Source organism: Babjeviella inositovora, assembly GCF_001661335.1.
Source record: "Babjeviella inositovora NRRL Y-12698 unplaced genomic scaffold BABINscaffold_1, whole genome shotgun sequence".
Classification (NCBI taxonomy): domain Eukaryota; kingdom Fungi; phylum Ascomycota; class Pichiomycetes; order Serinales; genus Babjeviella; species Babjeviella inositovora.
The window spans coordinates 759,257-783,539 of NW_017566838.1; the positions used below are offsets into that span (position 1 = coordinate 759,257).

General features: G+C 47.5%; 15 protein-coding genes across 15 annotated transcripts; 9 read left to right on the forward strand and 6 right to left on the reverse strand.

The window, feature by feature from the left end:
• Nucleotides 1-582: 582 nt before the first annotated feature.
• On the forward strand, nucleotides 583-975 carry BABINDRAFT_5437 (uncharacterized protein; the record flags this gene model as incomplete). Its single annotated transcript, XM_019132215.1, has 1 exon — nucleotides 583-975. The coding sequence occupies one exon, from the start codon at nucleotides 583-585 to the stop codon at nucleotides 973-975; it is 393 nt and encodes a 130-aa protein (XP_018987804.1).
• Nucleotides 976-1,211: 236 nt separating this feature from the next.
• On the reverse strand, nucleotides 1,212-2,581 carry BABINDRAFT_31173 (S8 family peptidase; the record flags this gene model as incomplete). Its single annotated transcript, XM_019131526.1, has 2 exons — nucleotides 1,212-2,177; nucleotides 2,336-2,581. 2 exons carry the CDS (start codon nucleotides 2,579-2,581, stop codon nucleotides 1,212-1,214), a joined length of 1,212 nt encoding a protein of 403 aa, XP_018987805.1.
• Nucleotides 2,582-2,807: 226 nt separating this feature from the next.
• On the forward strand, nucleotides 2,808-4,270 carry BUD23 (18S rRNA (guanine1575-N7)-methyltransferase). The gene has a single exon (XM_019132594.1). It carries the CDS (start codon nucleotides 3,034-3,036, stop codon nucleotides 3,838-3,840), a length of 807 nt encoding a protein of 268 aa, XP_018987806.1. The 5' UTR covers nucleotides 2,808-3,033; the 3' UTR covers nucleotides 3,841-4,270.
• Nucleotides 4,271-4,375: 105 nt separating this feature from the next.
• On the forward strand, nucleotides 4,376-4,988 carry BABINDRAFT_5440 (mitochondrial 54S ribosomal protein bL19m; the record flags this gene model as incomplete). Its single annotated transcript, XM_019132216.1, has 2 exons — nucleotides 4,376-4,481; nucleotides 4,534-4,988. 2 exons carry the CDS (start codon nucleotides 4,376-4,378, stop codon nucleotides 4,986-4,988), a joined length of 561 nt encoding a protein of 186 aa, XP_018987807.1.
• A 570-nt stretch (nucleotides 4,989-5,558) lies between these two features.
• Nucleotides 5,559-8,741, reverse strand: BABINDRAFT_173378 (uncharacterized protein; the record flags this gene model as incomplete). Its single annotated transcript, XM_019130941.1, has 1 exon — nucleotides 5,559-8,741. One exon carries the CDS (start codon nucleotides 8,739-8,741, stop codon nucleotides 5,559-5,561), a length of 3,183 nt encoding a protein of 1,060 aa, XP_018987808.1.
• Nucleotides 8,742-10,464: 1,723 nt separating this feature from the next.
• On the forward strand, nucleotides 10,465-12,674 carry ARE2 (sterol acyltransferase). Its single transcript, XM_019127440.1, has one exon. The coding sequence runs from the start codon at nucleotides 10,660-10,662 to the stop codon at nucleotides 12,358-12,360; it is 1,701 nt and encodes a 566-aa protein (XP_018987809.1). The 5' UTR covers nucleotides 10,465-10,659; the 3' UTR covers nucleotides 12,361-12,674.
• BABINDRAFT_10907 (putative metalloprotease) lies at nucleotides 12,658-13,474 on the reverse strand (the record flags this gene model as incomplete). The annotated part of the gene is made up of 1 exon (XM_019126807.1): nucleotides 12,658-13,474. Exon 1 carries the CDS (start codon nucleotides 13,345-13,347, stop codon nucleotides 12,658-12,660), a length of 690 nt encoding a protein of 229 aa, XP_018987810.1. The 5' UTR covers nucleotides 13,348-13,474.
• A 398-nt stretch (nucleotides 13,475-13,872) lies between these two features.
• BABINDRAFT_159063 (uncharacterized protein) lies at nucleotides 13,873-14,596 on the forward strand. The gene has a single exon (XM_019127441.1). It carries the CDS (start codon nucleotides 13,890-13,892, stop codon nucleotides 14,529-14,531), a length of 642 nt encoding a protein of 213 aa, XP_018987811.1. The 5' UTR covers nucleotides 13,873-13,889; the 3' UTR covers nucleotides 14,532-14,596.
• A 645-nt stretch (nucleotides 14,597-15,241) lies between these two features.
• BABINDRAFT_159064 (uncharacterized protein) lies at nucleotides 15,242-15,700 on the forward strand. The gene has a single exon (XM_019127442.1). It carries the CDS (start codon nucleotides 15,246-15,248, stop codon nucleotides 15,402-15,404), a length of 159 nt encoding a protein of 52 aa, XP_018987812.1. The 5' UTR covers nucleotides 15,242-15,245; the 3' UTR covers nucleotides 15,405-15,700.
• BABINDRAFT_72853 (uncharacterized protein) lies at nucleotides 15,593-16,752 on the forward strand. Its single transcript, XM_019132595.1, has one exon. It carries the CDS (start codon nucleotides 15,782-15,784, stop codon nucleotides 16,586-16,588), a length of 807 nt encoding a protein of 268 aa, XP_018987813.1. The 5' UTR covers nucleotides 15,593-15,781; the 3' UTR covers nucleotides 16,589-16,752.
• A 122-nt stretch (nucleotides 16,753-16,874) lies between these two features.
• On the reverse strand, nucleotides 16,875-17,378 carry BABINDRAFT_159065 (uncharacterized protein). Its single transcript, XM_019127443.1, has one exon. It carries the CDS (start codon nucleotides 17,128-17,130, stop codon nucleotides 16,960-16,962), a length of 171 nt encoding a protein of 56 aa, XP_018987814.1. The 5' UTR covers nucleotides 17,131-17,378; the 3' UTR covers nucleotides 16,875-16,959.
• A 206-nt stretch (nucleotides 17,379-17,584) lies between these two features.
• Nucleotides 17,585-18,700, forward strand: BABINDRAFT_5446 (uncharacterized protein; the record flags this gene model as incomplete). The annotated part of the gene is made up of 1 exon (XM_019132218.1): nucleotides 17,585-18,700. One exon carries the CDS (start codon nucleotides 17,585-17,587, stop codon nucleotides 18,698-18,700), a length of 1,116 nt encoding a protein of 371 aa, XP_018987815.1.
• A 136-nt stretch (nucleotides 18,701-18,836) lies between these two features.
• Nucleotides 18,837-20,554, reverse strand: BABINDRAFT_159066 (uncharacterized protein). The gene has a single exon (XM_019127444.1). It carries the CDS (start codon nucleotides 20,531-20,533, stop codon nucleotides 19,043-19,045), a length of 1,491 nt encoding a protein of 496 aa, XP_018987816.1. The 5' UTR covers nucleotides 20,534-20,554; the 3' UTR covers nucleotides 18,837-19,042.
• A 582-nt stretch (nucleotides 20,555-21,136) lies between these two features.
• BABINDRAFT_159067 (uncharacterized protein) lies at nucleotides 21,137-22,335 on the forward strand. The gene has a single exon (XM_019127445.1). It carries the CDS (start codon nucleotides 21,165-21,167, stop codon nucleotides 22,092-22,094), a length of 930 nt encoding a protein of 309 aa, XP_018987817.1. The 5' UTR covers nucleotides 21,137-21,164; the 3' UTR covers nucleotides 22,095-22,335.
• Nucleotides 22,336-22,615: 280 nt separating this feature from the next.
• On the reverse strand, nucleotides 22,616-24,148 carry THR4 (threonine synthase; the record flags this gene model as incomplete). Its single annotated transcript, XM_019131460.1, has 1 exon — nucleotides 22,616-24,148. The coding sequence occupies one exon, from the start codon at nucleotides 24,146-24,148 to the stop codon at nucleotides 22,616-22,618; it is 1,533 nt and encodes a 510-aa protein (XP_018987818.1).
• Nucleotides 24,149-24,283: the final 135 nt, after the last annotated feature.

A 24,283-nucleotide genomic window follows, 5' to 3' on the forward strand; every position in this document is an offset into this window, starting at 1 on the left:
GATCCCACTACAAATTTATTATTAAGGGTTTTTAAACTCCAGTGCATGCTTGAGACAAAGGGCCGAGGCTGGCTCTAGATCGGGTTGGGCGGACCTCTCTACAAGAGGTTTGGTCTAGCAAAGCCCCCCTGGTGAAGACTCGAATTATTATAAAACCCGGTGGTGGGAGAAATCAAGGACTCAAGTTCTAAGATAATCGTATTAACCTTTCTCATAGTGCTATGATCATATAGAATAGCTAATGAAAAATCAATAATGAACCGTTGGAGGAGTGCATCGCTTATGTCAGAATCTGAAGGTTATCACGGAGTGCTTGTGTACTTGAGATTTTTATTTATTTATGCAGTATTAAGTCTGGTCAAACAACTCACATACCCTTGATTAATTAAACAGTCCACTGTAACGGCGCTACTTTCTATTTACTAAACTGCGTTATTTTACCAATGAATGGCGTAGTGCGTGGAGAAATTGTAGGAGCCTGTAATCGCGAACTTTCGACTCAGCGAGTTTCTCGAGCCATATAGACGCACAGGCTAGCTTATACACTCTCTTTTACCTAATCACTATACAATCAGAGTCATTATGGATCCATGTCTAGTAACCGAAGAACTAACTACTGCTAAACGCGAGTATGAGTCCTTTTTCAAGTCCTTAGTGCCCGCAGCACCTACCCCAGTTATACCCCTCGACTTCTACGGCATTACAAGACGTAGGTCAACCAACCTGCAGTTCTTAAAAGGTGTCACCTTGGAGAATCTCAATGTTATGATATACGTTTCCACCGCTGGATGGTCAATTATGTCTCAGGACGACAATCCCCTTGGATCAGAGGTTACGAATGCCAGCTATGAAACCTTCGAGGCCCTCATGATGAGAGTTTCTCCTGGCTTTGCCAAAATGTTCAACGATACCCTCTCCAATAAGCTTCAAGGGTTGTTGAATGCTGAATCGCTGGGATACAAAGGAGACTGCTGATTGTCCGTCTTCTGCCCAGACACTTCGATTTGCATGGGCCACTGAGCAAACAATACTTAAGCCCTTCTGGAGGGTTGATTAGAATGCCAAGATAGGTGAAGACCAATACAGTGGATAGACGGCAAATCGGATTTACAAGTCTGTATGCTCCTGACTTCTTGAAAGGAGATATATTCACAGCTGAACATTCCAGTTGCAGACTATCTACATATGATACAGATGTACCGTCTATTTGCCTACTCTTCGCCTTCTGAGTCGCCTGCTGAGTCGCTGTGCTCCTCAGTGACTCTATTAAATGCGATTCTATTGGGTGTGAACGGTCTCAAGAGGACGCTCCTACGGCTAATGTAGCCTTCACTCGAAAGATCCACTACCGTCTGTTTAATATCCTCTGGAGCCACCCCTGCGCCCAAGAGTGTGCCTGCGAGCCCCGCAACCACAGGCGACGCCATGGAGGTGCCAGATAATGCCACCAGTTTCTTCACATCCAGGTTGCTCAAACTGTACACGTATACCCCGCTGGCAAACACATCCACACAGCTCCCCCAGTTAGTGAAACTGGCAAGCTGGTCGGACTTGTCGTCAATCGCACCCACCGTGAGCGCATGCGACAGACCCCCGGGGCTGGTGATGCATGCGTCAATGTTGGAGTTTCCTGCGGCCGCAATGATGACTAGCCCCGATTCATATGCGGCCTTGATGGCCAGGTTCAAGACGCTGTTGCGAGCAGCGCCAAGCGAAAGATTAGCCACCCCACGGTTACCATGTGTGAGGCGGTGGTTAACGGCGTACTCAAGTGCTCCGACCACACCGGAAAGGCTGCCCGAGCCGCGGAAATCAAGGGCCTTGACGTCGACAATGGTGATGTCCTTCGCCACGCCGTAGGTCTTGGAGCCGATGATGCCTGCTACGTGAGTTCCATGGCCGTTAAAGTCACCTGATCCCTCGCCTGTAAAATCCTTACCGAACACTGCGCGGCCCTCGAATTCTGGGTGGTCTACCCTGACCCCACTATCAATGACGTACGCGTAGACACCTTCACCAGTGTTGCTAGAGTCGTAGAAGTAGTCTAAGGATTGATAGGCTCCTGGTGGCGGAAGTCTGTCGAGCTGGGAGAGACGGGCCAAATGTCTGGGAGCAGGACTCTGTGTTTCAACGTCATCCATCGCTTTTATGATAATGTCCGGGGTGATATCAAGAACCTGGGGGAGTTAGTATTTGAAACAAATAGAGTATTGAAAGGTACGGGTTTGGTGCGATGGTTCCGGGCCAATGCAAAATAAGGTCTAGACATCCGGGATAGAGATAAATCTCAGAAAACAATCCCACCTTTACGTATACTCTTTTCCTCCTTACATACTAGTTTCGACTGAGACAAGTGCTTTAACATGTCCTTGGAGAAGTCACCGACAAAGGCTGCAAAGTCTCCAAAGGCGAAAGATTGTTCGATAAATGGCTTGGCATGGTTTGCTATGCGAACAAGTTCGTCCGACCGCAAAAAGGTCTCCATACTGACCTCAGGGGATTTTAATCTGACAAAGAATTTCTCGGCGTGGAGAACGATCGGAAATGCGGCAATAAGCGGCACATATTTCAAAGCCACCATGATATAGCAAAGGTATCAGCAAAGATGGATAGATAGGTAACTCCAACCAATACCGAATAAAATAAATATAAAAGCTATCTATCTTAAATTGAGCTTATATAATGCAGGTGGTCGGAGGTGGTGTGGGGGGTCGCTTTGTGACATGAGCGCTGCAGGTTACAAAACGCAGTGAGCTCGCACTACATGGGACCGCACTTTATAACAGTGGTTAAATGTGGTTAAGCCAAGTTAGAAAATTTGATAACTTGCCATAGCCAAGACATTTGATCCAAATTATGTGGTTGGCTGTAAAAATCCCGAAGAATGAGGTCAGCGTATCACATATCTCCTAGCCACTCGCGCCGCACGGCTTATCGTCGAGCACGTGACAGTTTCTTTTTTTTTCTATATGCATATAAATTTTTTTCAGGGCATTGGCTTTGAACCATTCCAACCATCACCACTCACGCAAAATGTCCCGTCCAGAAGAAATCGCCCCGGCAGAAATTTTTTACAACGACTCTGAGTCTCAAAAGTACACCACGTCCACGCGTGTGCAGCACATCCAGGCCAAGATGACCTTCAGAGCCTTGGAGTTGCTCAACTTAGAGGACTTCCCCCACTACATTCTCGATGTGGGGTGCGGTTCTGGGCTATCCGGGGAGATTTTGACCGAAGAGGGCCATTTCTGGACTGGGTTGGATATTGCACCATCTATGTTGGCCACAGGGCTTGACAGAGAGGTTGAAGGCGACTTGTTCCTCTCGGACATTGGTAACGGGATTCCGTTCAGAGCCGGTACTTTTGACGCTGCCATTTCCATTTCCGCCATTCAGTGGTTGTGTAACGCGGATCAGTCCGGTATCGATCCTAAGAAGCGTTTGTTGCGTTTCTTCAATTCCTTGTTTGCTTCATTGAAGAGAGGCGGGAAATTCTGTGCACAGTTTTATCCCCTGAACGACCTGCAAACGGAAAACATTTTGGGGGCTGCCAAAATCGCTGGGTTCTCTGGTGGTTGTGTTCTCGATGACCCAGAGTCCAAGAAGAACAAGAAGTATTACTTGGTGTTGACTGCGGGCCGCTCCGAGAGGAACATCAACTTGGAGAATGTCACCATGGACGCGCCGGAAACCACGAGAAAGTTGTCCAAGAAGCAAATCAAAGAGAACGAAACCAGAAAGGACTATATTAAGAGAAAGAAGGAGTTGATGAAGAAGAGAGGTAAAGTTGTGGCCAATGACTCCCGGTACATGGCCAGACCCAGAAAAATCCGCTTCTAAGGAAGGGGATAGAGCCGTTTCGCGGACTATGGATCCACCAAGTGTACAGTATAATATTTTTGCATTAATTTTCGTAAGCCGGTAGAGCTAAAAACTAGAAAGGGAATCGGTATCCTTTTGATCGGTGCAAGCGGGTATTTTTTACTAAATCATTCCAAGCCTACTCAATAGTTAATACGATAAAAACCCGGTGCTTTAAAGAGGATGCTGATAAAAGGTGTAGAAACGACTAACGCAGAGCGCTTGAACTTTGTTGTATGCCACTATCCTCATTTCCACTATCCACATTTCCACCATTTAATATGAAAATCTGTTATGATAGTCTCAAAAAGCCGTAATAATCAGTTATACTCTAACATAATAATCCAACTATTTACTCATGTTGGCCTTCCAACATCACCGCCCACGCGGTTCTAAAACTACACACAAGCGTAATACTCAGTCCCAACATGTTTCTGAAAAATTCGGCCTACATCAAAACCGATTAGTGAAAAAGTACCAACCAGACAGGTTAATAAACTACTCACCACACAACATGTTCGGCTTATCTAGAACCATTGCCACCTCTGTCAAGGGTCTTCAAAATACCACCAGGGCGTTTTTCGACGCTTCCCAGCAGGTCCGTTCTTTCACAAAGACCAGTATGTACACCTCGACGAAGCACTCAGCGACGTGATATTAACCTTTTCTTAGCCGGCAAGATCATCCCAGTTTACGAGCCATTGGTAAAGTTACGCGAAGGCAAGCCAGTTATGGATGCAGTCTACCACCATCAGTACGCTATCCTCGATCCTACCGGGATGAAGCGCAAGCTTATCGATGCCTCCGACCCCGACCACATTAGAGCCGGTGACGTTATCACCGTCAAGTTCAAGAACAGAAAGAGAGGGTTTACTGGTTTGCTTATGGGGATCAGTAGATCCCGTACCGATACTAGTCTTTTGTTGAGAAACAACATTACCAAGTTGGGGGTTGAGTCCAGAATTCCGCTTTTCAACCCAAGCGTCGAGAGAGTCGAGGTTGTTACCAGAAACCACCGTTTCAGAAATAAAAAGAGTAAGCTCTACTTTGTTAGAGGCACAAAGTTTGATGTCGGTACCGATTTGGATCAACAGTTGGCCAAGATGAAGAAGAACGAAAGATGGTAGTCCGCTCGGCTCTATCCCCTGTATATATAGAATCACACATACCTCCCCGCCTTAGCGGAGAAGAAATTACGTTTAAATGAAAATAGTTTGTAAGGCTATACGGGCTCTGAGATTGGTCTACGCAATTTAACCGGGATCACGGGGTTGAGCTTGAAGTTCCGCTGACAGTTTATTTTCAGTTAAACCCTATTTGTCACCTGGAAGGCAAGAAGGAAGCACCACAAAAGTCGGTACTAGTACCACTGAACAAAAAGCACATGAGACTTCAACCTGCCATATTCCAGTCACGTTTGACTCCTTCGATGACCATGACACTCATTACACTGGGATTGGCGTTTGAAATCTAACCCCCGAACTAGTACTATTTATGGAGCAAACCTATTTTCTGAATCACGAAACAGCGTGTTTCAGTAGACCATCGTGTCCAATTTTTTTCTCTCAAAGTATTTCCCAGAACCGCGCACATTATCCGTGGGATATATAGGTATACCCAAAATCTAACTAATTCAATAGATTCACCAGTATTAGTAACTTGTATAAGCTATCCAATATACATCACCCCCTAGGTCTCTAAAACTGAAAGTCTCCCAGGTACCAGTGATCTAACGTATTAGATAGAGAAAAGAAACTGGTTAATTCTTCTAAGTTGATCAAACCCAGCAACTCATTGTCCTCCAATACCATAAATTTTTGTTTGGCTTCTTCCACTGGCTTCTCTTCATCCCTTACCATGGGTATACTGATGGTATCATTACCCAGCAGCAATGGAGTTGTGGGAATGTCTTTGCTTACTTTGGCATGAATGGTGGAACCAAGATGAGTGTATGATGTTACTAGAGTAACAAATTCATTAACGTCAGCCGTCGGAAGCTCGAACAACGTGTTTTTCTCCATTTCTTCCGTGGAATCCGGGCTCTTGGCTATGATCGCCGGATCATAACTCTGTAAATCAGCCTTGGCAAACTCATGGTACAACTCGCGGGTCACAATACGGGTGATGAGCAAACAAAGTGCTCGTTTTCTCCCCCATCTATTGAACGACTCGGCATTAATAGTGCCAGTGCCCGTCGAACGATCCCAAAACTCGTGCACCACCTTAAACAATACTTCCACCAGTTTAAGCTTTTCCATATCGGTATTCCCGTGCTTCTTCAACGCCAGCTTGTAGATGATACACCGCAGAATAATACCTGAAAACACCTTGCTACTCTTCCATAAACCGTTGAGGGTTTTGAACGATATAGAGAGATCGAACAGCCGACCAAAGTACAAAGCAGGATCATGAAAGATGGGGGAACAGATCAGGAAAAGCCCAAGAGCCAACACAAGCAATTTCTTCCAGTAATAACCCGCCCACACCATATCGCCATTGTTTTCAAAGTGAAGAAAGATCTGGTAACATATGTCCACCATGTAGCCCTGGATGCTCACAAATCGGCGATACATCGTGGACTTGCGGAAGCAGTACGCCGGGTCGCTGTTTTCATCCATTATTGACAAGATCGACAATGCAGGGTTTCCAACCTTGTGGAACAAATGCCTATCAAGCTTGTTCAAGACCTCAATAAATTCACATATCTGGGGTTTACGGCGCAAGTTGTGCACCATCGCACTTAGGTCATATAGGTGCTCGAGGGCTTCCAGTGCATCTTTATATGAAACGTTAATTTCCCGTTCCATGTCATTAAGATTCCAGTCTGGTAACTTGGTATCAAACGAGTTAATCGTTCCCACCATTGATGGGTACCCTTCGCCAATCGAACTATACGCCTCCAAATTGGCGATTGTGTACCACAATCGCCTCCAGAGCTGGACAAACTCAGGCGACATATTTTCGTACTGCCGCGGAAAAAAGGTGGGATCCCTGTGCAACCCTAAACTGAATGCCATCTGCAAAAGATTGGGCACCAAGAGAGAATCGGGCATGGGGTTTAGCCTGTCTCCGGATTGGGTTTCCCCCTCTATATGGAAGTAGATAGAGAACAAGAGATGGAACTGGAAAATCGGGATCGAGGGGGACTTTCTGGATCGAACTTGGGAAAGACAGTGCTCAGCAGTTACTAGTAATGCGGTCTGATCGACTACCTTGAGGGTCGTCATATCAAGACGGGGTGGAGTAGATGAACTGGGCGAAGTCTGAATAGTGCTTGGCTCTGGGTTATACGCGCTGGAAAAGAACACCACGAGGAGGAAAATTCCCAATGTGGCATAGTCATTAAGCGACTCGGTGTGTAATACAGTGATAACATCGTCTTTAATATCCAAGAACCCCAAAATTCTAGAGAGATCTTTCACAAATTCATTTTCGTCAATGATCGGTAGGAGCGGATAGATCCTCTTGAAAAAGTTGAAAAAATGCATCCATAGGTGTTTCTTACCAGGCAAGACGTTCAAGATCGTACGATTCACAAAGTCCTGATCGGGAACGATTGGAGAGGTAACTGACCCAGGCGAATTTGTGTCGACCGAAGACACAGACGTTGGTTGCGACTCCCCCGCATCGGTAACGGTATGCAACTCCTGGGTCAAGTGGGAGATGATACTCTTGGACTGAGTTTGTCTTGAGCGGCGTGTCTTACTGCCGATTTTCTCCATTGAGCTGGATTTCTTGAGTCTATAGCGAGAAAACTTGCCTTTGCAGATGACTGCAAACCTCGGATCGTTAACGAGCAAGTCATTAAAGAGCCAGTCAATGAGAGAATACAACTTCCGGTCCAGAACATACATCGAGAGGGGAGAAAGTGGTCCGAAGTTTTCCATGCTTCCGTCTTCCATCGTCAACGTGTGCGTAGAATGAAAATCTAGTGGCGGCGTGTTTGGATCGAGAGGGTATACAAATTTGGAGAAGAAACTAGGAGAGGAAATGGACGGAGGAGGGATATTAGGGATCTTGGAAAGGTCTCTGGTGTCGCTAAACGGGTCGAAGGCATAGTAGCCAGCCGGGTTATGCGCTTCAGAGCAGTGATTGGTCCCCACAGAGTTTCCCAGGGGTAAATGGCTAGGGTTTACCTCTCGGAAAAAGTGTTCGTGGGGCAATCGATGCTCTTTGTGAGAGCCAGCTTCGCCGTTCTCATAGCTCGGAAAATTTCCAACCTCTCTATTTTCCAGGAATTGCTTCTCTCTGATCAATGCCTCGTCTTTGATTGCAGGCCTATCAGCGTCATTCATGGAATGTATGACCGACGGGTCACTGCTAAACAGCATAGAGTAGAGGTGTGGTTGAGGGGGAGCCCCCAAGATGGAGTTGAGAGCCGACTGAGTGGGCATATCGACAGCAGCCCCTCGTCCATTGAGGTTGGGTTTCAAGTCAGGGACGAATCCAACCGGGCCGGTCTGTGGTTGGGGTTCACTGTAGCTCCCGGTAAAGGCAAATGAGGAATTTGATTGTGGAACAAAGCTACCAAAGGGTATAGGATGGTTTAGTGGCGGACGTGGGGAAGTTGGTCCGATGACGCGAGGGGTTATTGGAGGTAGGGTAAAGTTCTCGGGAGGCGGTCCAGAATGATGGGTTTCCAGGGCGTTATGTACGGGAAGTTCGATTGTATGGACCATTTCCCGCTGAGTCCAGGGAGAGTCTTCAAACAGGCAGAGATGCGTGATGGACTTTTTGCGACAGTTCCCGCAGAACGGCCGTTCTCGGTCACACTTGGACTTTCTCTTGCGGCAGACGGAGCACGAAACCGGTACCCTTTGACGCCGCTTAATGTCCTTGCCATCAGTTAGAGGAGAAGGTTCGACAGAGCGTGTGGGCATGGCGGAGTAGAAGTTTGGGAGGCAAACGGGCGTTAAAGTAGATGCGACGGAGTTTTTTTTTATGTTCGATGCCTGTCGATGGGATCTGAAGCGACCTAGTGGGATTAGCACTTTTGGGTCTAGCGTGATCTAGGGATTCCTGGGTTGGAATGTACGTGATTCAACGTTCGTAAAGTCAACTTGAGGAGAAAGGGTGTGAGCTCGATGGGCAGAAAGTTGGGTTTATCTTGTAGACGGTGCTTGGCAGCTTTAATCTATTTCTAAAGCCTGGAGATAGTCTCTGGTAGCTATGTGCCAAATCGGTTTGCGGCTCCGGCTGTTATGTGTATGTGGTTACTATTAACATTCCAGGGTTCACCATAGTCTGAGGAATCAGGAGCTGTTGCAGCACCAAAGTCCGACTGGTGCATAACCACTGAAGCACGTAGCTCAGAGGTGCGAAAACGCTTCGTAGCTAGGACAAACAAAGCAGTGACAAACCTGGATGCAGCATAAATCACGTGGTTATGCAGCTCTTTTAGACTGCCAAGCATAAGCTGCGGGGCAAACTGCCAAGAGTTATTAGATATTCAACGAACCCTGTTATGAGCACCACACATATTGGCGATCGCCTCTGCAGGGAGTTTTCAATTACATGTAATGGTGGTAATAGAGGACCAATCTAGCTGTGCGTTAAACTCCACTGAGTCTTGCCGCAAATGCATTTACTGTATTCTGTGGTAACGGTTCTGCTTGGCCAAGACTGAGAAATGGACCCAAGGAAAAATATATCGGAAAATTTCGAACTTGTTGTGCATATTTGGGAGAGTCAATTTTGACGTCAGATAAAGAGCGTTGATTGGGAGAAGAGCGTGACGATATCAGATCCCCCGGTATAAGGACGCTCGAATCTTAGAGACTGAAAATTCATGAAAGAAGAGGAGTCTAGTGATTGAATAACTGACAGCCGTGGTTGATGGAGCTTCAATAAGGCACCTCACAAAATCAGGATTGCCAAGGAAATTAACAGGTATTATACTATCAATATACTAAACTTGAACGAGTGGCTAATGCCTTACACGTGGATGTCAGTGACTAATTTCTGCCAGCATGATTATACCAAGTTGTATCTCCTGTGTGGTCCTGTATACTTTGCTCGCTGAATATAGACGAATATCCTACGCCTTCGGAGTTGACTTCGACGCCGAAAGCCGTTACGCGTAGTCGCTAAATGGCAGCATCGGAGTACCTTACCATGACGTATGCGCCGGTACAATCGGCAGACATAATTCCTGGGTCTTTGGATTACCAGTGGTGGACCAATGGGGCCAGAAAAAATGCTCCCCCCAAACTACGATAACAACCTGATCAGCGCCTGCTGGATTTAAAATGATGAGCCAAAGGTATATTCGGTGTATTTCACGATTTAAAAGCACAGCTATTAACGCTGCAACCGAGATTTGCAGGCCAGGCCCTGTCAAGCCTAGTCCACGATTCCGTGCCGATCCGAAAGGATTTTCCTTTTGAATTATACAATTAAAAGCCGGTGTACTTTTCTCACCAGCGTGTGATAGTCTCCATACCATACGGGCGTCATTCGACCTTCCGGCTAGCCCCGGCTTCTCTGCTTACCCCTGCTGGCGATGTCTTGTCCTGCGGCCTGCATAGAATGCAGTATCGCAACTACTTTTCAGAGCCTATCCTTAAGACCCGTTTTCTCATTTATATATCACGGTTAGTAACAGAATTGGGTGATATAACTTTATATAGCAACACATATACCGTCAGAGAATAAAGAGTTTTCAACCTCATACAACCTCAGCCTTTTTGCTTAGAACGTGACCTATAGGACGCCCCTTTCAACATCCTAGTCGTCAATACAGATAGCGTCCATCTATCCAACTCCCAAAAGCACAGCTGTATACACCGCAAATTAACAATGAAACACCACCAGAGAACATCATCATCACAGATGATCAACAACCTCCGCATCCGTAATCAGAACCGCAAACCGTTGTCCGATGCCGATCTCTCAGCCTACTCCAGCGATTCGCTCGAAGATGATAAGAAGCTGTTTGATATCACAGACTCTTCCGACCCCCAGAAGCTTTCGGGAACCACAAGCTCCTCTGACGAAAAATCGCCCCTCGGCCCAGCGGAAGATTCACTACAAAAAATGTCGCAAAGCGAACAGAAGATTGTCCTTGACAAATCGTTCAAGAAGCTTCTCCAGCTCGAACAATCGCTTCACCTTCGCCGTAACAAGGAGGGGAGCTTCCGCTCACGTTTCCACGATGGTGCCATGATCCCCGATGATACCACCATCTTTGACAAAAGGTCTTTAAAAGAATCCAACTTCTACGGGTTTTTTGTGGTGTTCTGGCTCGGGGTAGGGCTTGTTATGTTTGACACGGTGCTTAAGCTCTATTTTGAGTTTGGCTTCAGCGCACTTTTCGAGGCGGCCGTGTATTCCACACTTCGCCGCGACGTGTTCAAGGTAGGTCTCACCGATTTGGTCATGTACTTGACGATGTACCTTACGTACGGGGTGCAGAAGCTCGTGCAATGGGGGTATTTGGACTGGGGCCGCGCTGGCTGGATCCTCCAGAATGTGTTGCAATTCTCGTTTTTGCTTTTCCACAACGGGGTGGCGATGTATCTCGGCTACCCATGGATCGCCCGTGAGTTCCTTCTCCTCCACTCGCTCGTTATGATCATGAAGACTCACTCCTATGCTTTTTACAACGGTTACCTCTGGGGAATTCAGCAGGAGTTGACCGCCTCGCAACAGGCCTTGGCTAAGGACGCCATGAATGAATCTCTTTCTCTGGAGGAGTGCCGCAAAAGGTACGAGATTCTCACATCCAGCGTAGAGTTCTGCGAGTTTGAGCTCCTGGCACAGCTGCCCACCACCAGGTTCCCCCAAAACATCACTCTCAACAACTTTTTTCACTATACCATGTTCCCAACCGTGGTTTACAGCATCGAGTACCCGCGTACGGAAAAGATCCGCTGGAAATACGTTGGAGAAAAGCTTCTAGCAATCTTTGGTCTCATCTTCATGATGATCACGCTCGCGGAAAGCTGGATGTACCCCATCGTTCTCCGTGCCATGGCACTCAAAGCAGTTCCGTTTGCCGAAAAGGTCTCGTCCTACCCGATGCTCCTCCTCGACATGATGGCGCCATTCTTACTTATGTATCTTCTTGTGTGGTACCTCATCTGGGATGCGATTCTCAACTGTATCGCCGAGCTTACCCGTTTCGGGAATCGCAACTTCTACAATGCGTGGTGGAACTCCACCGATTGGAGCGAGTTCGCCCGTGATTGGAATGTGCCCGTGCACAAGTTTCTCCTCAGACACGTATACCACTCATCCATCCTGGCACTAAAGTTGAACCGGTTACAGGCAACCATTGTTACGTTCCTTCTTTCCTCTTTGCTCCATGAGTCAACCATGTTTGTGATTTTCCACAAATTCAGGGGGTATTTACTCTTGTTACAGATGTCCCAGTTGCCGTTGGTAGCGCTCTCGCGAACCCGGTGGTTGCGTGATCGGAAGGTTTTAGGGAATGTTGTGTTTTGGATCGGTATTGCCACCGGGCCAAGCTTGATGTGTACCTTGTATTTAACGTTTTAACCGCTTGCCAGAGTGCGTAGCGCGAGGTTGAGCGATTCCATTTTGTTAGAGGTTAAGCGACGCCACTTTATTTGAAGGTATTCTTGCGTATGCTAGATGTTTTAATGGTTAGAACTCGTGCTTGTATATTGTGCTAGGATTTTACTTAGAGCCCACTCCTTAGACATTCAGCTTCACAGTTCTTCAAGTATACGTTCTGAGAGTTAACTCTCCACTTCTGGTCACCTAATTAGTCAGCCTATTGCTAAACCCCAGGTACTTACAGAAATATTTCCATACCTAGTCATTATATACACGCTATTTATACACCTCGTCGAACGGCCTAGTGTCCTTAAAACACGACTCAAACACCTCATCCACGACACGCTCGGCCTGCTCCTTATCCTTGCAGTTGGGGTTGGCGGCCACCGAAATAGCAGCCCTTCTCTTGACACAGGTTTGAAACTTCCTGCCGAATCCGCCGAACCCCGTCTTCTTAATCTCGTTCCACAAGCGACACTCCCCCGACAAGGTTGACGCTCTGATCTCAGAACATGCGTGGTGTCTCAAATCCAACCAGTCGACGTTAAATTTGTTGTGGTCGAATGCATGGACAAGCTCATGTGTGAGCGTGTCTTCGAGGTGGGTCTTGCTCAAAATGCGGTTTTGGCATAAAACAATCCCCAACTCGGGATGGAACCCGCCGCCCATAAGTTCCGGGCAATAGTCGCACACGATGTTGGCATCGGAAATGTTGGCACCCACCTTCTGCGCATTTTCAAGCATGAATCGCACAATTGGTGATGTCTGCATCATTTGGTCGCGGTACGTGTAGCATCTGGCACAGTCTTCTTCGCGTGTCTTTATGGTGAGATCTGTCTCGAACTGCAATTTCGCCTCGGGAGTGAGTCCCAAACCCGTCTGGTAGGTAATCTTTCTTCTCCACCAGGTGAACCCCTTGAGAGAGGCCGGGTCTGATGCAGTGGCTGTAGATGTAGATTCAGACATTGCTCAGGATGAAGTACGAAGGTGAAGGTTGTGGGTACGAGATTTTTCGGCTGCCTAAATACTGCATGTAAGCAGAGAGACAAGGTGAGGAAGACACATGGAATCAAACCATCAAGGGAAAATTCAGTAGGGGCTTAATAACAAGCAAATATCACCCGGTAGACTGGAGCATTTTGAAGATGGTTGAGTCAATTCGGACCGGTGCTCATATCTCCCATGTCTGCGCGTAGCCCAATCTATAGGCCTCATACACCTACTACGTCGCACCTTCGTCTTGATCTATCAACCTATATTTTCATTCAATCACCTAGAATAATAAACCTGTATAAGATATATAATACCTAACTACAATTAAACTATTGAGCTTTAAATCGCGATGAAACCATGGAGCATTCAATCAACCTGACCTCCGTAAGGTCTATCCCCCTCTCTCGGGAGCCGAGCCGCACGATTTTTCATCTTCCTGTACATACCTTATTACGCATAAAATTTTTATCAACAGATGACTCCTTCGCCTCGTCCTTAGCAACGCATATATCACCATGGCTATTAATCTCTGGGTGGCTGCTGCCGATAATGAACTTGAAACTGTGCAAAAATTCTTAGCCAGCGGCGACTACACTGCCAACTCCAAAGATCCAAACGGGTATACCCCGATTCATGCTGCCGCATCCTATGGTCATATCGACTTGCTCCGCTACTTGCTCTCACAGGGCGGCGATATAAATATCCAGGATGCTGAGGGTGATACCCCTTTACACCACGTGGAAGATGTTGACACTGCGAGGATATTGGTGGAGGAGCTTAAGGCCAACCACAAGTTGAAGAATGCTGAGGGCCAAACCGCGGCCGAGTACATCGAAGAAGACGACGAGTTTCCAGATGTAGCACAATACTTGAGATCATTAGTGACCGACGCGGAAGGCAACACAGAAAGTATCTTGGCGGGTATGCCGGCTGCCGGGACCGTAGGCGGCCACGATATCAGGTACACGTACGAAAACAACAACGTGGAAGTGCAGACGACCCCAGAGGAGGACGCCGAGAGGATGAGAAAGTTGGAGGCTATTGCCAACAGTGAAAACCCCGAGGAGGCTTTGAGGGAGTTGGTCAAAGATGCCGTACATCAGCGTTTCCAGGAGTTGAGGGCCGAGCCAGAAGAGTCCAGAAAGAAGAGAAAGTAGTCGCCACTGTACCCTAAATACGAAGTATTATGAATTTTACATCCAGTAGAGCTTAATGAAAACGCTTAATTCTGTAACTTTTCATTTGTAGTGCCCTAAGGTAGGGGTCGGAGAATATGAAATGTTAAATATACTCGGGGTGTCTGATAGCCTCGTGGGACAATCTTGCATCTCTGAAACGTGAGCCGTGTTAGGGAAATAAACCAGTTTCCTGACTTTTGGGGACTCACAAAGGGTAGAAAGCAACAGTTAGTCAGTTCACGTTTGACCAGTGAACGGAAACCTTGCCTTTTGTCATATTACGGCTACTGCTCCCTTTGAATGTTACACCCCTATGTAGAGTTGTCAGGACGAAGCATCATCTTCAGAGGTAGTGCATCAGGGGGATGTCTCTCTGCTACAGTTATTATCACTATTTGACCGGGCTTAACTCCAACCAGCTTTTAGTAAAAGGCTCGTAATACTGGATTAAGAAAAAAAAGCCCAATGTCTGGCTTAAGCCGTCGCGCTTGATATGCATATCCCTGGGGAAAACGAGCATTTTATACCGCATTTGGAGCATAAAGCCCAAGGGACAGGCTTCTAGCAGGGAAAAACAGCCTAAACCGTCCAGATGAGCAAGTTTCATAAAAAATACCGCAAACCAGACGGGTAAAACAGTGATTTGAAGACTAAAAGTACCCTACTTTCAATGGAAAGAGCCAATAAACAGCCATGATCTTGGAGGGGCTATCCCTAATCGGGCCTTTCATGCAGCTTTTTGGTCAATGCAATCGAGTACAGGGTCTAGTCGTTGAACATGAACTTCCTTTGACAACAACTTCAGACCAGGTGGATATATCGGAAGATATTGAAGTTGGTTACTCAAAATAATTCAAAGCTTAAAGAGGAATCTGAACTGTAAGAAAAGGCAGAGACTTTCAGTACCAAACCCCTGGGACAAAAGCTTCCCATCAGGCTAAAGCTTAAAATCCGGTTTCTTCCACTATTGGTCCTACTTCTTGGCTCTACTGCTAATGGCCAATAAAATCTCTCAGGTCTCTCCCCCACCTTCGACCATAAATGTACAAGGTTGAGCCAAAACTCTTGGCATATGCGTTATGCATCCCAAACCGCACACTGAGTTCTCCAGTATCTTTGTCTCTGACAAGAGTATATGAAATGGCCCATCTTTGTAAGCCTATAAATTGAGTCGAGTTTCCCAGTTGTATAATTGTCTCCTCTCGATATTATCCTATTTCCCACTCACAATGGTCTCTATTAAATTTGTCGCCTCTTCGCTTTTCCTCGCCTCTTCTGCCTTGGCCCACTTCAGAATCGTATACCCAGGTGAGAGAAATGCAACTAACTGGGACACTCAAACCACTGGCCCTTGCGGTGGTGCCAATAGAGTTGTTGAGCCAAGATTTCTTTTCAAGCCAGAGGGCTCGCCATTGGAATTGACTCAACACCACTCCTTGTCCATTGGACAGGTTCGCTTCTGTCCTGGCGAGGATTGTAACACTCAAGAGGATTTTTCTGTCATCCTTCTTGATTCCTTCGAACAAACAGGTGCCGGTAACTTCTGTGTCCCAGCCTTATCCATCCCATACAAGACCGGTACAAACGGTACCATTCAGGTCACCTATACGGGCCTGGGTGAGGTTGCTGGCGAATATGACAATATGTACAACTGTCTTGACATTACCGTCTCCGACGAGGGCGCGTCATTCTCCGGTCAATGTTTCAACTCCTCTTCCTCTGTAATTTCTCCTATCAAGCTTGACTCCAATGTTATTTCAAACGCCACCAACATCACCGTGTTGGACAGCTACTTTTCCTCCACCAAGAGTGTGGCTGCTACTGCCTCTGCCAGTTCATCCTCCCGTGACATGGCTGGCATGGATATGAGTGGTATGGATATGTCTGGTATGAGTGGTCATTCTATGACCTCCTCCAAAGCCGCCTCTGCCACCTCGAGTGCTTCCAATACATCGTCCACCTCGGTTGCTGGGGCCGCTGCCATCACCGTTGGTTGGACCGGTGCTGTTGCCTTAGTTTTTGCTGCCTTGGCTTAAATTATTGTTCCCCTTAACAAAACTAAAGCTGGTAAAAATACCGTAAGTAAAATACGCAGGTTCGAATTCCCAATAGCTATGCCACTGTATCTAGATATTACCTGTTTAATGATTTCAGTTGAGCCGGTAAGTCCTCTTAGTCAAGAGTCTGGATCAAAACAGTGCTATATATTTAGATATAATTGTAATAGAAGATGGTTTTAGATGTATAACCCTAACACCAGCACTTTGTCTAAGTTTTCCCTTTTCGTGAAAACCTTTTACGATAGTCTCCGACGCGTTTTATCCGTGCTACTATCTGATTTTAATTTACCGACAGAAATTGGAAACATAGATACGCCAAAGCTTGAAGGTTTTATGTTTCAAATATCCTAATAAGAGACCAGAAGAGAATACAATCCTTTGGATATTATGGACTCAAAATAGAGTGGGGGTCGAGCTGATGGCAAGCTATTCTGCATCACTGGAAGCCTAACGCTGGTTGTATTTGATATCAGGCTGATGCTTTTCGAAAATTGATACTGTGAGATAGATCCAGTCATTGTGGAGTATTTGTCCTTTCCTAAAACTTATATATAAATGATACAAATCTCTGCTTTATTCAATACCCTTTCTGGTTCTTTCTCTCAGACTTAATGCATTGCCTGAACGGCTACTTAAAGCACGCACGTGTACAGAGCTTGATCTGAAAAGATACCGTTTTGGCTGGCTATAAAATATTCAAGTCCTGAAACTGTAAATATTGGAACGTTTTCGGACATCGAAATCATGGAATGACAAAATCTACAAGACTCCACTTAAGCTCTGCTTTGCCTTATCCCTCCAAGTCCAGGTTTAGATCTTTGTCTCATTTCCTGTACACATCTCGCCATCGCCCAGCCCAACGTGCCCCCACCGACTGCGGCGCGTCGTCGGCGGGGAAAAAACTCGACATTTGCGGCCTATTTCTTCCTATCTAGATAGTACCATCTCGCCTGCTTTTAGTTTATCCCCAAAATGCTTTCCCAATTGCTTGCTGCGTCGCTTTTTGCGGCTGTCAGTGCCGAGGAAGTTAAACACTACTCCAACTACACTCTTGAAGAATTGCAGGCGTTCTCGTTCCTCGAGCGCGTGACTCTCTATGACTGGCGCATCGAATCCTTCACCGTGACTTTCACCGTAGTATTTGTCGGACTCTTCTTCTTCGGAAACAGATATAACCAGTCGCTTGTCACAACCTGGTTGGAAAAGCACCGTGCGTTGCTCCAGGCCCAGTTCTTCCAGGTGGGTGTGCATCGCGACGAGTTGTACGTGCGCGACGATGCGGAGAACTACTCCTCGTACGCGACCGGGCGCGCCAACATCGCGGCGCTCAACATCCAGTTCAGGTTGAAGCCGCGCCACAACGTTTTTATTTTTGTGATCGAAACCATCATGTCCTATTTTGTCGATGCTGTTCCAACCCCGCTTGACCGCGTGGAGATCAAGATCACCCCCGGGCCTGATGCCAACGTGGATGCCTTTATTTGGGCACTTGTTTCCAAGAACGGCATGAACGACCACCGCGCGCACAACTATTTCTTGTCGCTCACCAGAACTACCGAATCCACTGATTTGCCCCAGGAGTACGTCTACATGTCCGAGTCGCCGGAGTTCAATACCTTGGCTGCGGGCTTGAAGAAGGTCTTGCCCGGTGCTTCGCGCTTCTTCCGTTTCTTGGCCGTCACCGACCAAGCCCAGGAAAGGCCCCAGGCGCTTGTGGACTTGGTTTCCCAGCCAAAGATCGTGTTGTCCATGACTGTTCCAACCTCCCAGAAGGACTTGGACGCTTCCGTGGAGTTATTGGGTGCTACCCTCAGTTTGGCTGATACCTTGGCTTCCAAGGAAGGCAAGTTCCGCGCAGACGTCTTAAAGAAGATTCTCAAGACCAGAGACAACGAGGTTGCCAAGATCTTGAAGATCCAGGAGGACATTAAGAACGAGGAGTTAACCGATAAGCGCATCCGGGAGAAGCGCGAAGCCAGAGATAAGTTGAAGCAGTTGAGTCCAGAGGAACAGGCCAAGCACGAGGAGAAGGAGAGAAAGAAGGAGGAGAAGAAAATGAAGAAGAAGCAAAAGAAGCAGAGAGTTTAAAAGCCGAAACAATAGAAAAGAATGAGAATTTACATCATTACATTTGTAGGGATTGAGGCGGGAGAGCGCTTCTACGTACAATGGATTTCAGAAAGGGTCTTGGCCATCTGTCATCTGCGGCCAATGGTGGAAATCCCGAGAATCAGAATAGTCAGTATTTATGGAAACCCTTTCAGGCATAATCCATTTTGAATGAAAGTCTTGCCCTTTACTAGCTGACAGCCTCAAACTACAGCAAACCGGGAAATCCAAACCTTTGTTTTTACCAATATTAATTAATTATATTCGACATGCACGCACAAGTTCCAAGCACTCTTTCCCGAGCCACCATTTCATACAGCCTCAATTCTCCCCCTCTAATCCCCTCGAAGTCACTTCGCTGACCCCCTTTTTTGTCAATTTCATAATTTCCTCCCTGTTCGTCTGCTTCAACTTGACTCGGCCCTCCAGAATGTCCACCTCAAACCCTGCCTCCTCCAAGACTTCATCATTCACTGCCTCACGGGCCTCCAACAGCGCCACATACTCTTGATTCTTTGGGTTATTCGCCAACAAATACCGCAAGAGGATGATCAGACGCTCCTTGATGTACGGGTCGTTGTCATCAATATTGCAACACGCCAACGCGAGCTGGAGCCCGTGGAAATTTCGAATTTGCTCCTGCACCTCGAAATTCTCAAACGTGAGAAAAGCCAAGATCTCTACCACGAGAGACTTGATGTGCGGGAAATACTTCTTGGTTGCGTCCTCGATTCTCGTACCACGGTCCTTGATCGTAACACGTTCCGTATGCGCATGGACGTTCCCAAGCAAGCCGACTAAAGTTTCCACCGCGTTGTAATGTGTAAGGAAGCTTCGCGCCTCCTCGTACTTGGCGAGATCTGAGAGGAGGTCCAATAAGATCAAAAGTTGCGCGTGCACGCTCGCCAACTCTGCTGGCTCATGGAGCTGTCGCGGAAGAATGTCGCACGCACGCGCGCTGAGCTCCGCTGCACGCTCCCAGATCCATACAAGCATTGCCGTCACCTCGTAGTTGTCCCAGTAGTCTGCCTTTTGGCTCGTTACCACCAATTGTACCAGCTGTAAGCACAAAAGCGTTTTGTCGCCTCCGACACTACTAAGGAACTCGCCGAATCCTTCGTGCGAGACTATCTTGGTGAGGAGTGTCACGAGCGCAAGCCCCGACGGCGGGAGCTCATGGTCCGTATCGAACCCCACCATTTCTACGAGCAAGTACGATACAAGCTGCTGTTGCTGATTGAGTGCATCCGAGAGGACCTCTGCCGAGGCAAACATGTTGTCGAGGATGCGGAAGGCCGGGAACCGGACATCTTCGGTGGTGAGGGGAAGGGAGCTAAGCGGCGCGAGCCAGTCGCGAAAGGATACACCAATGCCAGCAGAGAGGTTGGCGAGGAGCTGCCAGAGAGCAATGTAGAGGTTGTGGTAGAGAGAGGCGTGTGGTGAAGCCGTGCGGGTCTCCTCGTTAGTTTCTGCCGCCATTCTGGCTAGACAAAACGCATGCCCGTGAATGCCTATTTCCGCGGGAATGCTCTGGTTGTTCACCGCCAAGTTCCGCGCCATAAGCACGGCGCCGCGAAGGATTCTGAGTCTAAACTCTGTTTCGTCGTCGCAGGCTCCGTCCACGATACCGAGTTGGAGAATTTGCACCAATGTGTTCCAAACCACTTCCAGGGCGCTCTCAGTAATCCGGAACTCCTCGTCTATGACTGTGCGCTGGAGCGCGGCACCAAGCTCTGTGAGGGTTCCCGGGTATATGTCTAGGTTGTTCTCCTGGCTGAGGATGGAGAGAACTCTCTGTAGGATTTCTTCCATTTTGGATACTGGAAGGTTGAATATGAAAGCGACGATGAACTGATTTGAAAAATTAATAAAGTTCCAAAAAATTCGATGCAGGCTAAAATACCATGCGAGTTGTGGAGGATGTGCATACAAGTTGAGGTTGACGCATGTGAGAGATTGATGTACTTTCAATGCGTGTAATTGCCATTCGATGGCATTGAATAAAAGATTACAATCTATAGGGTTCTGGAAATTTAGAAATTTTAGATGTACCAGCTGTCACCGATGGGAAGATGGGGTAAAGGATTATGATACCACAGTACTACAGGGGCTCAGGCAATCACTTGAAATATTTTTTTACCGCATACTCTTCGGACACATCAATACTTGTAAAGAATACTCATTAATTTCACCTAGCTGTACTCCTTAGTGACATTGCCTACTCTTTGTTTGATTTTGATATAAAAATAACTTATAAAGAAGTAAACGTCTCTACTAACCATAGCCCCAAGCTCGAGTGATCTACTTTTTTTAGTTACTCAGTCCAGTATATAGCCTCCCTAACCTGGCTACCAACACTTGCATCCGCGCTGCACCATGCAGGTGTAACTTTTATCCACAGCATTTCCCCAACCTTCTCCCTCCTTCCTTCCGACACCCCAATATGCCCAAACATCTCCTCTACTCTTCATCTAGCACGTCCAGAGTGACGTCCAAGTCGCTTATCCGCTCCCCAGCTAAACGAAAGGTACGTACGCCCACTAAGACTCCTACTGTGAAAACACTCGAGCAACTCGTATATATCACAGACGCCACGCTTGACTACCAGCTTGATACCAGCACCGACGTGTTAAATGCCCTAGATCACATTGTGGACAATCTCTGGGAGGATTTTCCGCAGGCTGGCGTCTCTAAAAAGCTCATGCTGGAGGTGGCGGCGTTGCGGCGCGGGATTCCCAAGGCGGCAACGGTTCACCAATTGTACACCGTCTTCCGCGACCAGACGTATGTGGATCGCGAGTTGCAGAGGGCTTTCGCCGATAATACGATTAAGCGTATTCGCGTAAATTCAGACAACGAGTTTCTGATTCGCACAGCACACTACGACGCAGTGTTACAGGAAGGCCTCAGGAAAGACATTTCGCTGGAAACCCGGACCTTATTGGAGCAGTTTTCGCACTTAATGAACGCCTATAACTTTGTCAGTATAGAGCGGGAGAAAATGCAGGCCCACGGGTTTACGCCCCCACAGCTTTCCAAGCTTGTGGATCTCGGTTTCTTGACGCTCTTCCAGACCTCTACCGACTCCACAAGTGTTGTTTATTCTCTCTCGCTTCCAAACATCGGCCTCTTACTCAAAGTGTTGATGCATGCACGAAAGTGGCTCGCAAAGAGCATCACGATCCACAACCGCAGTTGGAAGGAGATCACAGACACTCAGTTAGCGGCCCGGTGGGAGTCCAGTAAGGCCAAATGGAGCGGATTCAAGGGCATCCGCATGACGTGGGTATTGTACGATTGTTTGGGTGCGGGTACTCTTGAAGTGTTCAGAACGCCTGTGGGGGTTGCCTGGAAGTTGACTGGGAAGGTTTAATTGATGGGGACTTGACGAAAGAATTGAAGTAGATGTATCTAGTTTCCACCATATGATCGCGAGCGCTGCAAGTGTAAGACTAAGGCTTTAAACTATCCGGATAATGGCAATAGAGCGTATACGAAGAAAGAAATATACCAGTAAACGGAGTTCGGGCAGAATGTCCTAGTGGGTACGATAAGTTAAAAAGGATGTGGATAAACGGTGCGTGTGGTTAGATAAAATACCTCCTAGCATAAAGGAAAGGGCAGTTACTATTCGGTGGGGAGATAGAATTAATGACCCTTTCTGCTTTCATTTTTGGAGCTACGAGTAGGTCGGTGCCTACCGCTGCCTCCATTTGGATACTTGAAATTACACATGACGCTCGGACACTCTCACCCCATCGCCTACAAAACGTTAAGAAACGGTTATAATCTATATACGCACCGCCTTAACAAATAGAATAACACACCAAACAACGGTTGGCAAAACAAAAGATGGTTTCTGAGGGGAATACAAATCAAAAGAACAATTTTGGCCTACTTACTCAACTCCTCAATAATCGCCTTTTTGACCAACTCAACGTCGGCTCTCTCGACAAACTTCAATCTCTTCTCCTTGGAAGCCAACGCCCTCAACTCATCGGGCAATACGTCATTGTCGAAGCTGTAACCATCGACGCCGGCCAACGCCTGGTTGACGACCTCGGCGAACTTGGCAGGATGGGCGGTAGATAACGAAAGATACTTAACCCCGGCAACACCAGCCGCAGCATCACGTTGGATGTTTCTCAAGGAGGCCTCGACCCCGACGGCGGTGTGCGGGTCAAGTACGTACTTGTCAGTGGCAGCGTAGATCTGCTTGATGGTGGCAGCAGTTTCGACATCAGTGACTCTCTCGGAATCGAAATCAACTCTGGCAGCGCCGATAACAGCCTCAGGGACGGTCACGGAGCCGGTGGTCTTTAATTGGGTCATCCAGGACGCCAAAATAGCACCAGCTTCGTTGTCAGAGCCCGCGGCGTTGTCTCTGGCCAAATACCACAACAATCTCTCAAAGTTCGATGAGATCAAGATATCCATCGCTGGCGAGTAAGTAGCCTTGACCTCAGCTTCTCCCGAAGAGGCAGACTTTTCGTACCTGCCGTGCTTCATGAATCTGTCCAAGATGTCGTTTTCGTTTGTGGCAATCACCAACTTGTCGATTGGCAAGCCCATCTGCTTGGCAAAGTAGCCGGCAAGAATGTCACCGAAGTTTCCGGACGGAACGACGTATCTGACCTTGGCGGCGCCTAGCTTTTTTGTCAAGGCAAAGTACGAGTGGAAGTAGTAGGTGATCTGGGCCAAGATACGCGCCCAGTTGATGGAGTTGACAGCACCAACATGGTACTGCGTGTTGAACTCACTGTCCCCAAAGATCTGCTTGACAATGTCCTGGCAATCATCGAAAGTCCCGGTTACCGAGAGCGTGTGGACATTTGCATCTGGCACGGTGGTCATCTGCTGCTCCTGGATAGGTGAAATACGGCCGGTCGGGTACAAAATAAACACAGAAACATCCTTCTTGCCTCTTAACCCGTAGATGGCAGCGGAACCAGTGTCCCCGGAGGTAGCACCGACCACGGTGAGAACGTCTCTTTCGGCGCCAGTCTTGCCTTTGTTCTTTCTGACCAAGAAGTACTCAAACAAGTTGCCCACAAATTGCAAGGCAACGTCCTTGAACGCGTAGGTTGGCCCGTGGAATAGCTCGAGTAAATACAAGCCCTTTTCTTCGTTGAGCGGCTGGATAGGGGTCACGTCCGCGGCGCGGAACGTGGCATAGGACCGGTCGACCAAAGAGCGCAAGTCAGCATCTGGAATTTCAGACTCTTTAATGTAAAGGCGCATAATGCTGAAAGCCAATTCCTGGAAAGAAAAGTCCCTCCACGTGTCCAAGAAGTCGACTGGGAGTTGCGGAATGGTGGACGGGATGAACAACCCGCCGTCCTTAGCCAAGCCAGTCATTACGGCGTCTTCAAAGGAGACAGCCTGGTCGGTAGGCGAGCGGGTAGAGCGGTAGGTTTGGGTGGACATTGTAGGGAAGGTGTATTTTTAATATGAGAAAAAAGGGGTGGAGTGTGTGAACTGAGATCACTTATAATGAAAAGTCGCCGCAACGCAGGTGTGAATCATCAGTCATAGGTGTGCCGATACCGGAGCGGGTGTGTG

What these genes read in the sequence shown, in the direction of transcription:
- BUD23 (XM_019132594.1), top strand. Translation starts at nt 3,034, where the DNA reads ATGTCCCGTCCAGAAGAAATCGCCCCGGCAGAAATTTTTTACAACGAC.
- ARE2 (XM_019127440.1), top strand. Translation starts at nt 10,660, where the DNA reads ATGAAACACCACCAGAGAACATCATCATCACAGATGATCAACAACCTC.
- BABINDRAFT_159063 (XM_019127441.1), top strand. Translation starts at nt 13,890, where the DNA reads ATGGCTATTAATCTCTGGGTGGCTGCTGCCGATAATGAACTTGAAACT.
- BABINDRAFT_159064 (XM_019127442.1), top strand. Translation starts at nt 15,246, where the DNA reads ATGATCTTGGAGGGGCTATCCCTAATCGGGCCTTTCATGCAGCTTTTT.
- BABINDRAFT_72853 (XM_019132595.1), top strand. Translation starts at nt 15,782, where the DNA reads ATGGTCTCTATTAAATTTGTCGCCTCTTCGCTTTTCCTCGCCTCTTCT.
- BABINDRAFT_159065 (XM_019127443.1), bottom strand. Translation starts at nt 17,130, where the DNA reads ATGACTGGATCTATCTCACAGTATCAATTTTCGAAAAGCATCAGCCTG.
- BABINDRAFT_159066 (XM_019127444.1), bottom strand. Translation starts at nt 20,533, where the DNA reads ATGGAAGAAATCCTACAGAGAGTTCTCTCCATCCTCAGCCAGGAGAAC.
- BABINDRAFT_159067 (XM_019127445.1), top strand. Translation starts at nt 21,165, where the DNA reads ATGCCCAAACATCTCCTCTACTCTTCATCTAGCACGTCCAGAGTGACG.